At 47.8% G+C, this 13,853-nt stretch overlaps 1 protein-coding gene across 2 annotated transcripts in view; it reads left to right on the top strand.

The window, feature by feature from the left end:
• The first annotated feature begins 4,053 nt into the window (after positions 1–4,053).
• PPL (periplakin) overlaps positions 4,054–13,853 on the top strand; it is a 119,503-nt gene continuing 109,703 nt past the window's right edge. For both annotated transcript variants that reach the window (XM_077449459.1, XM_077449458.1), the window contains exon 1: positions 4,054–4,266. In XM_077449459.1, coding sequence (XP_077305585.1) covers positions 4,202–4,266 — 65 coding nt within the window. In that variant the 5' untranslated portion in view covers positions 4,054–4,201. The remainder of the gene's footprint in view (positions 4,267–13,853) is intronic.

The following is a 13,853-nucleotide window of genomic DNA, read 5'->3' as shown; positions in this document are numbered from 1 at the left end:
AGTTGTGGTGTGTCAGACTGACACACCGCAACAACGATCGCCGTGATGCGTGCCCCCGGGGGGGGCAGTGGCTATTTATCCTGAAAGAAGTCATATGGCATCCGGTGAGGATAGCACAACCACTTTGCCGAAGTGATTTTGCTATATGGTGTGCGGCAAGTGGTTAATTACGAATGCAAATATTACACTTTTTAATGGGGCTAATATGCAAGCGAACCACAACTACAATGCATGCATGTAGCGGCCATAACCCTTGCGGGGCGGCCCTGACTTACTGGGCTTACCAGTTACCTTCTCTTGGCCTGCTCTTCCACGTCTAGGGGTTCCCAGGGTTGATACCCAACGACTTGAACGCTGACAAGTCCTTTTTTTAAAAGTTTTATTTTGCAGTAGTAACATCCAAGAACACAGTCTCTCAGAGGGCACAGAGGGCACAGGTGAAGAACTCGGGCACCTTGAACTGCAGGTCTAGCAAAGTCTATATTTCCACCCAGAGAGTAGCCACTCGCAGCTGGGTAGTTCAAGGCTGAACCGATCTCTAGCCAGAGATCATGGCAGTCATCACGTCGACTCAAATACTTTAAACAATCCTATGAACAAGGACAAGTTGTAACTAAGGGTGAGCAGGAACCTTTTTTCCTCAGTACCTGGAATGTCCTCTGTCTCCTCAATGGTACTGGAAAAACGTGAATTCATCAATGCCCTTCCCAATTCAGTAACCAGGCACTTCCGAAGATGCCACTTGCCGGCCCTCCTCCGAAGAGTCCTCCCCCGGTCACTTCCACGAGCTGTGGTGCTCCTCCAAGCCGAGAGCACACCCGGACACCTTGAATCCTCCCTCAGTTACTGCACCTCGGACCAGCCGGTTTCGTGACTCAGGAACAGGCGGATCCTCACCCCAGACCAGGCAGGTCTATTAGGGGCCTCTAGCAGGAACATGTTGCAGGATGTCGAAAACCCCAGTCCTGGAACCAGAACAGCCCACACGGGCCTCACAAACTCCTCTCTCCTAAACACATGACCCGCACATCTTAAAGAGGAAGTAAACCCTGATGGGTTTACTTCCTCTTTCATTCCCTGCAAAGGCAAAGCATAATGGACTACTGTGCATCGCATAGTAGCCCATTATGTGTCACTTACCTGACACAGGAGCCAGCAAAGTCACCGCTGTCCCCTGTAGTCCGCCGCATCCATCTTCTCGGTGGGTCTTGCTGTTCCGCCGCTGTCATTCGGCGAAGCCACGATGACGTTACTCCTGCGCATGCGCACGGGAGCCGCCACTCGCGGAATATCGCCGTTGACCGGGACGCGCTCAGTGCGCCTGCGCACCGCTGTCTACGGTGCATGCGCCATAGACAGCAGTGCCTGTCTTTCGGCAAATATCTCCTAAACCGTGTAGGTTTAGGAGATATTTCTTGGACCTACAGGTAAGCCTTAATCTAGGCTTACCTGTAGGTCAAAGTGTGTTTTAAGGGTTTACAACCACTTTAAGTACCCTTTCCCAGACAACCCAGCGGGACCCGGCACTCCCACTGATTGGTTCCGAGAAGATTGATACTCAAAATGTCCAACCAGGCCTGGTTCTGGCCTGTCATGAGCACCTCACTGCTCACATGACCAAGCAAATCTTCCAACACAGCCCGGCCAGACTGATGTCAAGGCCAACCTACATAATTAACCCTCAGAACCCCTACTGTTCTGAAGCAAAAACTAAATTTACATGCGTATGACATTTTGTCCAAAATGTCATCCGCTACATGCAGTTGAGTTGCACTAGTGTGGCAATCAAGGGATTTAAGCCCTATACACACTATTCGATTTTCTGCAGATTTTTTACATAGTTTTGGTAAATCTGAAGACAAAAATCTGCAGAAAATCCAATAGTGTGTATGGGGTCTAAAAAAGGCAGGGAGAAGGCAATACAGCCTGTCGGGTTGCTCTTCAAAGAACATTGCTAGTATGACTGAGGCCTTAGGCTGGATTCACACCTATGCATTTTTACTGCTTTTTGCATTTTGCAGATCTGCAAAATGCAAAAAGCACTATTGCTGATCACACCCTTGTCTGGATTGAATAAAAAATTATATTTGAAAAAAAAAAAAAAACATGCAAAAAGCACTAAAAATGCATAGGTGTGAATACAGCCTTAGTGCAAATAAAAAGTCATGGACAGTTCTCAACTGTATTCCTGAAAGTCCACTAATACCACCACAAACACTGTACATTATATGCTTATTCTGGCTCAGTCGCCATTTTATCTAATGAACTTCTTTTTTAAAAGGTGGAGGTCCCCTTTATTTCATTTTTTTTTTTTTTTTTTTAAAGCAAGTGCCATTTTGTTGAAGCCCCTTTTGGAGACAGGATTGATGGTGATTGTAGCTCAGACCACCTGTGCCAAGCCTTACAGATGAGTCACACTGAGTGATGATCTGCTGCATTTTAGGCTGTCAGAAGTGGCCCCTCCTGTGTGTGTGTGGAATGCCCCCCTCCCCCTCTCCCTGCCTGGAGCTGTCAGTGTTAGCCCCGCCTCCCCGTGCACAGGAGGGAGGAGAGAGAAGACACTCCAAACAGAACCCAGACCCACAGGATTTACCCCTTCCTGCCCAGTCCTAGGGCGGTCATAGGGACACCAATGGGATTTGGTATGATGATGATTATTATTATAATACAGGATTTATATAGTGCCAACAGTGTGCACAACGCTTTACAACAGAAGGGCAGACAGTACAGTCACAGTATAATTCTATACAGGATGATGCAGATTTTTCAATAAAAAGCTAAACATTTACAGGTGGCTTGTTCATAGCAAATAAAAAAAAAAAACAATAAAAATAATTTGTAAAAAATGGTAACATTCCAAAACAAATATAAATCTCCGCTCTGCTGCTTTAAAGAGAACGGATGGCATATCATCAACTTTTATCAAGCTGCCATTGTGATTATGACCACACCAATATATTTAAAGGAACACTCCTCTCAATAATGTTATTTTTAGCTATGGTGGGCTGAATCACCTGCAGGCTTATAGCTCTGGATTGGCCACACCTCCCATCCACTCTGCTCCCATGGAGTCTCACTCCAGCTGCTGCACACTCTGTAATATGACATGAGACACCGATGCAAACCACTGTGGCTGGAGCCTTTTATTTGTTTTTGTTTGAACTTTATTAACATGTATCTTTGTTCATTGACTATGTAACTATTTGCCATTGCACAGTGCACAGCACACTGTATACACAGATCCGTTGTATCAGAGTGATCTGTGCAGATTCAGGCAGGGCTGGCTGACACTTGTAGGGCTACAACACCTGGACAGCTTCAGGTGGTGATACCCTGAGAAGATAAAGGGTGGGATAGGCTTCTGCAGGTCCATACATATATGTCACTGGAAGAGTTCACTACCTGTCATACAACTGTCACTGCTCATATAAGTGGAGCCAACCCCCCCCTTTGTCACTGCTAGTCTAAGCTACATTCAAAACTGTCACTCCTCCTCCCAGGGGGTTGGTGGTCATGTCTGTCACTCCACCCAAGCACTGGCAGCCACATTTATCACTATAGTATTGGCTGTCTCACCTGTCACTCCTTATTTCAGGTCTGTCTCACGTGTCACTCGTCCTGCATAGTATTGGCTGTCCCACCTGTCACTCACTCTCTGTGCTATTGCTGGTTTCACTGTCACTCCTCCTCTCAGGTATTGGCAGTCTTACCTGTCATTCCTCCTCTCAGGTATTGGCAGTCTCCCCTGTGACTCCTCCTCCCAGGTATTGGCAGACTCCCCTGTGACTCCTCCCCCCAGATACTGGCAGTCTCCCGTGTCACTCCTACTCTCAGGTGTAGTCTGTCTCACCTGTCACTCTTCCCCCCCCCCCAGGTATTGGCAGTCCCACCTGTCACTCCTCCTCCCAGGTATTGGCAGTCTCCCCTGTCACTCCTCCTCTCAGGTGTAGTCTGTCCCACCTGTCGCTCCTCCCCCCCAGGTATTGGCAGTCTCCCCTGTCACTCCTCCTCTCAGGTGTAGTCTGTCTCACCTGTCGCTCCTCCCCCTGAACACACCCCCTCCTACCTGCAGAGCTGGATCCTCAGGATCACAGAGTCCCTACACCTCCCAAACTCCCAGCTTAGTCCGGAGAGTGTAGAAGGATCTCATCCCCGGGGTCCCCGCATCTGACACTGACACCCTGAGGAAGCCAGGAGAACAATGAGCTCCCTGTTCAAGAAACGGACCACTGCCAAATACAGCCCGAACGCTGTGCAGCCCAAAGTGTGAGTAGTACCCATCGGACTGCATGTGTGCCATCTATACCCATCCTCTGACTGTACTATATATACTGGGCATTGTCATGTACTGCTCTATAATCATTGTCAGTGCAGCGATCTTCTGTAGTACTGTAATGTATATAATGTGTATAGGTCACTTACACTATGTGTATACAGGGACAGCTCTGCGTGATGTATAGTGCTCCCCTTGTACTATAATGTATAATCTGTGATTGGTGTCATTTATACAATGTACTTTTTTTTATATATACGGTACAGTGTACACTATATGGTTTCTTCTGCAGTGTGTGTGTCTGTGTGTGCTCTGTATGTATAAGTCATTGCAGTGCCCCATACACAAGTGTATGTATGTATGTGTGTGTGTATGTGTATGTATGTATATACATACATACATACATACATACATACATACATACATACATACATACAATGTGTGTCAGTCTTACACTACAGGGGATTTTCTGGGGACCTAATAGACCAGAGGCACCTCTAGGCACACAGAATAAAACATTGAGGGGCTGGCAGGGTACCAGGGTGACCACTTTGGGTGGTAATATTAATATAATCTTTTTAACTGAAATTTCTGAAACAGTACAAGGCATAGAATATATCATCATGTCCTGAAGGAGACCCAGTGTGCACAGTAGATGACCTAAGACTCTCAGTGACCCTATGGCACTCTGTAGAGAACCCTGAGAAACTCCATAGAAGACTGGGGACAGAGGACTCAGGGTCCTCAGCAGAGGTGCACTCAGTAGAAGACTGGGGACAGAGGAACCTTGTGCACTCAGTAGAAGACTGGGGACAGAGGAACCTGGTGCACTCAGTAGAAGACTGGGGACAGAGGACCCATGGTCCTCAGCAGAGGAACCTGGTGTACTCAGTATAAGACTGGGGACAGAGGACACAGGGTCCTCAGCAGAGGTGCACTCAGTAGAAGACTGGGGACAGAGGAACCTGGTGCACTCAGTAGAAGACTGGGGACAGAGGACCCATGGTCCTCAGCAGAGGAACCTGGTGTACTCAGTATAAGACTGGGGACAGAGGACACAGGGTCCTCAGCAGAGGTGCACTCAGTAGAAGACTGGGGACAGAGGAACCTGGTGCACTCAGTAGAAGACTGGGGACAGAGGACCCATGGTCCTCAGCAGAGGAACCTGGTGTACTCAGTATAAGACTGGGGACAGAGGACACAGGGTCCTCAGCAGAGGTGCACTCAGTAGAAGACTGGGGACAGAGGAACCTGGTGCACTCAGTGGAAGACTGGGGACAGAGGACCCATGGTCCTCAGCAGAGGAACCTGGTGTACTCAGTATAAGACTGGGGACAGAGGACCCATGGTCCTCAGCAGAGGAACCTGGTGTACTCAGTATAAGACTGGGGACAGAGGACACAGGGTCCTCAGCAGAGGTGCACTCAGTAGAAGACTGGGGACAGAGGAACCTGGTGCACTCAGTGGAAGACTGGGGACAGAGGACCCATGGTCCTCAGCAGAGGAACCTGGTGTACTCAGTATAAGACTGGGGACAGAGGACACAGGGTCCTCAGCAGAGGTGCACTCAGTAGAAGACTGGGGACAGAGGAACCTGGTGCACTCAGTGGAAGACTGGGGACAGAGGACCCATGGTCCTCAGCAGAGGAACCTGGTGTACTCAGTATAAGACTGGGGACAGAGGACACAGGGTCCTCAGCAGTGGGGCACTCAGTAGAATACCTGAGGGGGGTGGGGCATGATGTGAATCTCCCCTGGACCCGGGACATTATATGCATCTCTCCCTGTGCTCTGCATAGACAAGTACTTTTTATTTGTTGCAAAGACAAAACTGGATTGTAGCTCCTGGACTAACTGATAATTTTCGACACCATCCCCAGTAAAGATAATAGTAATCTTAGTATTACAGGGTGTCTTGTTCTTTTCTGACCTGATGTTCCTTGGGTATTAGCTGAGATACACTGGATTTTTACATCATGAAGAAAGATCCAACAGATAACTTCTACAGAAAGATCCTTGACACTAGTGACCAGAAATCCTAGTGTTTTCTTAGGGCGCAGCGATCCAGTGGATCCCAAGCATACAGATTAGATATCCATGGAGCATCCTGACTGTGCAAAGGTCCAGTGGAGGTCCCAATTGTAATAGATTTTGGGTGCTGTCCCAAACACACGCTGTGGGAGTTTCTGATCTGTGGATTGGTTCAGATTGTTTCTTCTTCTTTATAATGAGCTATGTACAGAGATTGTTACGATTACCTCCAATGGTTTCTGTAGCCCGGTGTTGGGTCTGATGTTCTCTGTGAATTGTACATGTCATGTATAGTGTCATGGTTGCATAGTTGTCATTTTATTTTAATGGGTGTAAGCTCTGCTGTACACATTGGTGGAATGGCAAGCCATGGTGGAACTTGCTGGAATGTGACTCCCCCTCCAGGTCTGTGTATTCCTGGAGTACTCAAGCTGAGTGAGTTGTTTTTACACCTGTCACCCCTCCCATCCATCATACGTTGCTTTTACCATTCAGCCCAACAAACATTTGATGACAGTCTCCAAATCTGCTTATTTTTAGCTTGGCAATCAAATGTCTATGGGGCATCTGCAAAGCAAGGCTTATTTGGGAGAGAAGTGATTGCACTGGTTTGGAATTTTTTCCATTCCCTGTTCCCCTTGATAAGCTGAAGGGAGTTTCTGCAATTCTCCCCATCGTTCCATAAGTCTGATGCTTTATTGCTTATAGAAGTGCTGGATGGCACAGATGATTAAGGCCAGTGGCACCATTCCTGTCCTGTATTATCTATTTGTATAGAGTGAAAAGATGAGTAAGCCTAAGCCATAAAGATTTAAGGGTTGGTCTAGATATAAATTTTTATTGGTTGCAATGAATGAGTCTATCAAGTGTTGACATCTAATGCATTTTGGACTAGTGCATTTTTTGGGTGTACAACCCCCCCCCCCTGTCAGGAATTAGATTGAAGCCTTTAACTGAGCAAGCTTCCAACAATATGAAGAATTAAAGTCCAGATTCCTCTTCTACAACAAATCCGAGCCCTGATAAAGCAACACTGAAACACGTTGGAATTTGCCAGGCTTATTCTCCCATGGCCAATGTTGTTTCTCCAAATGTGAGAGAACCACCGCTCCAGGTAAGCCACAAATCCAAGATGTTTTTTTTTTTTTTTGCTTTGCTGTGACCCACTTTTGTGTGATTCTGCTTCACGAATAAAAGGCATTTGAATTTATCTTGGATTGTGGCCATCCAGAGCTCTTTAATTATTTGTAACAATTTTGTTTCTCCACCAGGAAGTAGAGAGCTGCCACGCTATTGCAATAATATGATTTAGGCTGGGTTCACACTGAAGCAATGCGGGAACGCCGCGAATCCTAGGCGGGTTCCCGCATCGCATGCCTCCCGCCGGCAGTTCACACTGCCCTATGCGGACTGCTGGGAGTGTCAGTGAAACCTTAATGACACCCCCAGATCAGTTCGCATATCGCCAGCCCAGCCTTATTTGGAACTCCCATCAAGATTGGAGTCCAACCCTCCAACACCAAAATCCATGTATAGTTTATGACCCAGGGGTCAAGTCCTGGGGAAAAAAGTGTGGGAACTCCCACCCAAGATCCACTCGCCCACCAAAAAAAGAAAAATGATACGCTCATATGCACGGACGCTTCAAAAATGTTATTTTTCATCCAATTTTCGTTTATTTGGGGAATTTTATTTTGTATATAGAGTGTTTATGTGGCGAGTTTGCACTTTTCATTGAACAGAGTTTGGATAACACAGGGTTAAACGGAAAGGTCATAAATGAACTGCACATTATCTGGACAGAGTGCTTGGGGAGATAGTGATGTGTTCCTGCTTAGTATGTTTGTATATATGTTAGCTTGGGGGGCTGCAAACTCTGCAGGGCTCCAACACACACTCCACACTCACTGCTATTCCAACCCTTCACATATTTCCACATAAACTTCCCTCCTGGCATTAAACGTTGCCAGGTATTGTGCTCAGCTTACCACCCCAAACTGATGTTCCTCCCTCAGCTCACCTCTCTCCCTGCAGGTCCTGGGAGCAGAATAGCTGTGCTCCTCCTCTGGGTTCTCTCTTTATATGGCACTGAAGATGGAGGGGGGGATTCAGCGGGACACACAGAGCAAGTATGCAGGAGAAGGGGGGAAGATGAGGAGACAGAAAATCAGGAGGGGCCCGGCAGGGAGGAGCGCATCACGAGAGGTCTGACTAAATAAAATCTCTTAGCAGCAGGGACCTGATCTACCCGTCAGCTAGCTTTGATTGACAGGTAGATCGAAGTGGAAGCTGTCATGTGTGCGGCACTTACTATTGTGAGCTGTGTCCATGGCTGCTGGTGTAGCACCTGCCACACTTCAAAGTCTCGCATACTTCAAAGTCTTGCAGGACACGGCTGCTAATGGGAACTGAGTTCATGTTGTGGAAAAAGTACAGGAACTCCGTTCCCATGCGTTCCCGCAGGACTTGAGCCCTGCTAGGACCAGCTTTAAGGGCAGTAGCACACAGTCTATAAAAGGGGTACACACCTGCAGGAGCAGCAATGTTGATGTATGAAGAGAGGAGGGGATACATGTAAACTCTTACCTGAGTGAGATTCTAACTTTATCTTTATGAAGAATTACAATCATGGATTACCCAATCAGATTCATATTCTATAAAAAGACTAAGCCCTGATGAAGGAGCCCTGAGACATGTTGGGATTTGTCAAGCTGAACCTCCAATGAACCCTATTGGGCACCATGTAGTAAAGAGCTGCCACAATATTGCGATCATTTGATTTATTTAGAACTCCCACCAAGCTTGGAGTCCATCCCTCCACCCAAATGTGTGCATGGTCTCTAGGGTCAGCTTCAAGGGTAGTAGTACAGAAAGTCTATAGAGGGGGTGCACACTTGTAGGAGCAGCTTGGGAGTGTTGCTGTATGAAGACAGATTGGGTCAGTGTTAGGCTGGATTCACGCCTACCCATTTTTAGTGCTTTCTGCATTTTGCAGATTTGCACTACAGAATGTGTTCTATAGGAAACCATGTTGAATGGACTATAGTGCAAATCTGCAAAATGCAAAAAGCCCAAAAAATGCATAGGTGTGAATCCAGCTTTCGAGACGGCACCAGCTTATCAGCAGGATCAGTAACGGTTCTCTAAATGAACCAGTTCATTGTTTTTCCTCAGGATCATAGGGGTTGATTTACTAAAACCAAAGAGTGCAAAATCTGGTGCAGCTCTGTACAGAAACCAATCAGCTTCCAGGTTTCTTTGCCAAAGCTTAATTGAACAAGCTGAAGGTAAAGGCTGATTGGCTACCATGCATGGCCAGATTTTGCACTCTCCAGATTTAGTAAATCAATCCCGGTGTGTCAATGGTACAAGGTTCTCATGGGGTCACCATACACGTTACAGTCTGACCATACAATCTTCATACAGTCAACTTCGGATTTACTAAAACTATGTAACATGAGAACATACATAATCTATCCAATTGGACAAGTCCTTGCACTTATACTGGAACAGGTTGATTCAGCTTCCAGGACAAGGATGAGGAACTTCGTCCCCTCTCCCATCCTATTGAATGCCGTAGAATGGGGTTTGCTACCTGCACTAATTTTTACCCCTGGCTGGCATGGGGTGTGCACTGCACAGGTGTGGCCAATTGCCTGCTTTCTAGCAACTAGAAGGTAGTTGCAAATGCTCATTGTGGACCGAGAATGGGCACAATGGAGCACAGTGTGACAGCAGTATCTGCCAGAGCAGCAAGGTGGTTGCTAGCTACTGATCTGGAGCTTGTGTGTGGTGAGGGTCCACTCCCCCCCCCCCCCCCCCCCCCCCCCCACTGCTGTGCCCTGGACAGTTGTCCCTTCTGCCCACCCTTTGTCCCAGCCTTGATTTCGCTATACAGTTGTTGGTAGATCTAAAGGAGATTGTACGCTCAGAAGCAAAATGTTTAGTGAGTTATAGGCCAAATTGTCACCCAATCTGGCTACATCAGAAGATGCTTGCATATTCTTGAAGGGTGGAGATCGCGCTGGACTGACTTGGATGCCGACGGTTTTGTGAAGATGATAAACCATGTTATGGGTTTGGACTGCTACTGCAGGGTGTGGCCTGGTAACTCCTGTAGTGATCAAAGGAGGTAAATGTAAAGGAGCGCCCAAAATGCAGTAGTTGTGAAATATGGACAATGGACATGGTCAGTACTGCCATTCAAGCCTCAGCTGACCCTCAGACATTCCCAGACCTGATGCTCAGGTCCCAGATAGACCCTAACGGGATCCATATTCAAACAGCAGCCCTGAGGAAAGGGGAGTTCTTTGTCCCCCGAAACGCGTTGGTTATATTCTACCATCTATACTTCAAATAAAGCGGTTTATTTCACAACTACTGCATATCTGGCGCTCCTTTACATTCACTGCCTTATGTCATGCTTACAGGTAGCTGCAGGGTGGCCATAGATCAGGGCCAGGACAAGGGGTGGGCAGGAGGGACAGCTGACCTAGGCACAGCGGAGCACGAGGACAAAGAATGGACACAGGGCAGTAAACCCATTATATGGCATGCATTAACGGTGGGGGAGGTGGTGTAGTTCCACAGCCTTGTCCTGGGCACTAGATGAACCTGCCCCAGAAATGCCATAGAATGATCAAAGAGATGGTTGGATGCTGACAATCCAAACAATTGCTATTTAAAGGAGAGTTCCACCCAAAAGTGGAACTTCCACTCATCTGATTCCCCCCCCCTCCGGTGCCACAATTTCGGGGGGGGGGGGGAGCATACCTGTCATTGACAGGTATCCTTTCCCACTTCTGGGAACCTCAGCCGCGGCTATTGGCATCACGGCTGGGGCTCCCTCCTTCTCCCTCCTCCTTTCCCTATCGCTGGGCCAGTAGGAGAGAGGATGCACAGTAGGGTTCCCACGTTGAGCCAAAATGAAAAATTACCCTTACCCAGAATGGAGGCAGCAGCACCCGACAGCTGATGGAAATGTCAGCTGTGGTGACGACATCACTGGACTCCAGGACAGGTAAGTGTCCTATTATTAAAAGCCAGCAGCTGTAGTGTGTGTAGCTGCTGGTTTTTAATTTTTTCTTATTTGGACGGACCTCCGCTTTAATATCTAGTTTGTGCGGATGTAAAACACTGGTAACATTTCACATTAACAATGGGCTGACAAAAAGGATTTCCTGTCATGTAGGGAAATCGGTTTTTATTTCATATTTGGCAGTTGATCAGATGACTGTTCATGTTTTTGTACACCTAACCAATGATTGTGGGAATCCTGATTAATCTTCAAGAGATCAGATCAAAAATTGTGCCGTCTATATCCGGCCTCATCGAGTGGACTCAGTAGAGCAATGCACCAGGGGAGATTTACTAATACCGGTGCACACAGGATCTGGTGCAGCTCTGCATAATAGCCAATCAGCTTCTAACTTCAGCTTGTTCAATAGAGCTTTGACAATAAAACCTGGAAGCTGATTGGTTTCTATGCACAGCTGCACCAGATTCTGTGTGCTCCAGTTTTGGTAAATCACCCCCTGGTGTGATGGGCAAGGATTGTATGGAAGGGGCAACTACAACATTCACTGTTCTATAAAGTGTCATTGCTTTTTCAGATTTGGATGCAGTGGGAAGTGTCATTTGTCTGGTTTTATTGTTGTCTGGGTCAGCTTTCCTTTCCTGTTGTGAGTCATTAAGGGATGTGAAAGGATATCCCCAATGAGGAATCGGAGAGCAATAACACCTGAAACGTGATGTGACTCTTCCCCATGCCATCCAGAAAAAAACTCTGGTTGGAGTTCCACCTTTTTATATTTACAGAAGTGACCGTCCCTTTTATTGAATTTCAGCTCTTTCAATCTTATAGGCTCACACATTTGGGCATTATCTAGGGCGGCATCCTGCCTAGGAACGCCCACTCCTCCAGACTGACACCCACCCATCAAGGCATATTAGTATTTGCATAACTCCTCCCAAGAGCCAACCCACTGCTTCCATCAGGACTAAAGCGGAGTTCCACCCAAAATTGGAAGCTGTGCTTATCTGCCCCCCCCCCAAAAGATACCCGTCCCCACTTCCGAGAGACTTCATTGCGGTGAAGCCCCCCCAAAAGTCCACCCCCTCCTTCCCCTGTTGCCAGGCCATTCTCAAAGTGCAGCATGCTTTGCGCATGTGCAGCAGGGAACTGCCTGTGAAGCCTCAAGGCGGCAGCCCCCAAGAGCTGATGGAAACATCGGCTGGGGTGCCAACATTGCTGGATTCCGGGACAGGTAAGTGGCCCAATATTAAAAGTCAGCAGCTACAGTGTGTGTAGCTCCTCCCTTAAATTTTTTTTGCTGGGCAGCAGAATGGCGCTTTGAAGCGAGGTTCCGCTTAAAAAATAAATAAATAAAAGTCAGCAGCTACAAATACTGCAGCTTCTGACTTTTAATAATCAGACACTTAGGCCCCTTTCACACTAACGTCCCGTTCAGGCCCGCCTGTCAGTTTTTCAGGCGGACCTGAACGGGTGCTCCATAGAGGTCTATGGAGCGTCGGATGTCAGCGGTGACATGTCCGCTGACATCCGACCCGCTCCGATCCGAAAAAGTGTGACGGAGGAAAAAGCTATTTTTCCATCCGTCTGCGGATCGGATCGGATGACGACGGGCACTGCGGTCCGTCGTCATCCGATCTCCCATAGGGGAGAGCGGCGCTGTGACAGGTCCGTCCCTGCACAGTGTGCGGAGACAGACCTGTCATCTCCCTGCTCAGCGGGGATCGGCGGAGTGATCCCCGCTGAGCAAACGGACATCCACGGGGCGGATCAGAACTGATCCGCCCCGTGTGAAAGGACCCTTACCTGTTCCAGGGTCCAGCGATGCGGGGGAACAAAGCCCGCTCCTCTCCCTCTCCTCTTGATGGCACCCGCATTGTAACTGTGGGCGCCCGGCTGTGAAGCCACACCCACTTCGCATGCGCGAGCTGCTCAGCACGCCGTGACTGGCCTGGCAAGCATCTGGGACTTGGGACATGTCCCAGATGATTGCCGGGGGGGGATGCTGGTGATCTCCCTTCCGGTGCCGCGGTGCGCTGGGAGGAAGTGGGAGCTGGGACCGCCCCTCCCCCTGCCCAACAAAGTTACATTCCAAAATGTGGCATGTCTGGGGGTCACCTCCCTTAAAGCGGAAGTTCCATTTTTGAGTGGAACGCCACTTTAAGTGCAGGGGGTTGTGATGTTTTCAAGTATCTATCTACTGCACACTGCTGGCTCCTCCCACCAGCATGATCTTTCTGCATTGCATAGAGAAGCACAGAGACCCAGTAGTGACATCACTGGGTCTAAAATAAGGTATGTAATAAAAATTTGATTAATTTAAAAATTGCATACCCTTGTTAATGAGGTGGGAGGAGCCAGCGAAGGCAAAATATAAGCGGAATACACTTCAGCTTTAGGAGATATTGCTGTTTGCACATAGTCCATAGGTCTACTCCCTGTCTATATAAAGCAATAGATATATTGTATACATGAAAGTCAAGCAGCTGAACTACACAGATCCTCTAGTGATTGTCA

The sequence above is a fragment of the Lithobates pipiens genome, unplaced genomic scaffold (assembly GCF_037356315.1).
Source record: "Lithobates pipiens isolate NorthernLeopardFrog02 unplaced genomic scaffold, aLitPip1_a1.2 Scaffold_22, whole genome shotgun sequence".
NCBI classification, from domain to species: Eukaryota; Metazoa; Chordata; class Amphibia; order Anura; family Ranidae; genus Lithobates; species Lithobates pipiens.
Note: the sequence above shows the minus strand (reverse complement) of the source record. Positions and strands in the feature narration are given on the sequence as shown.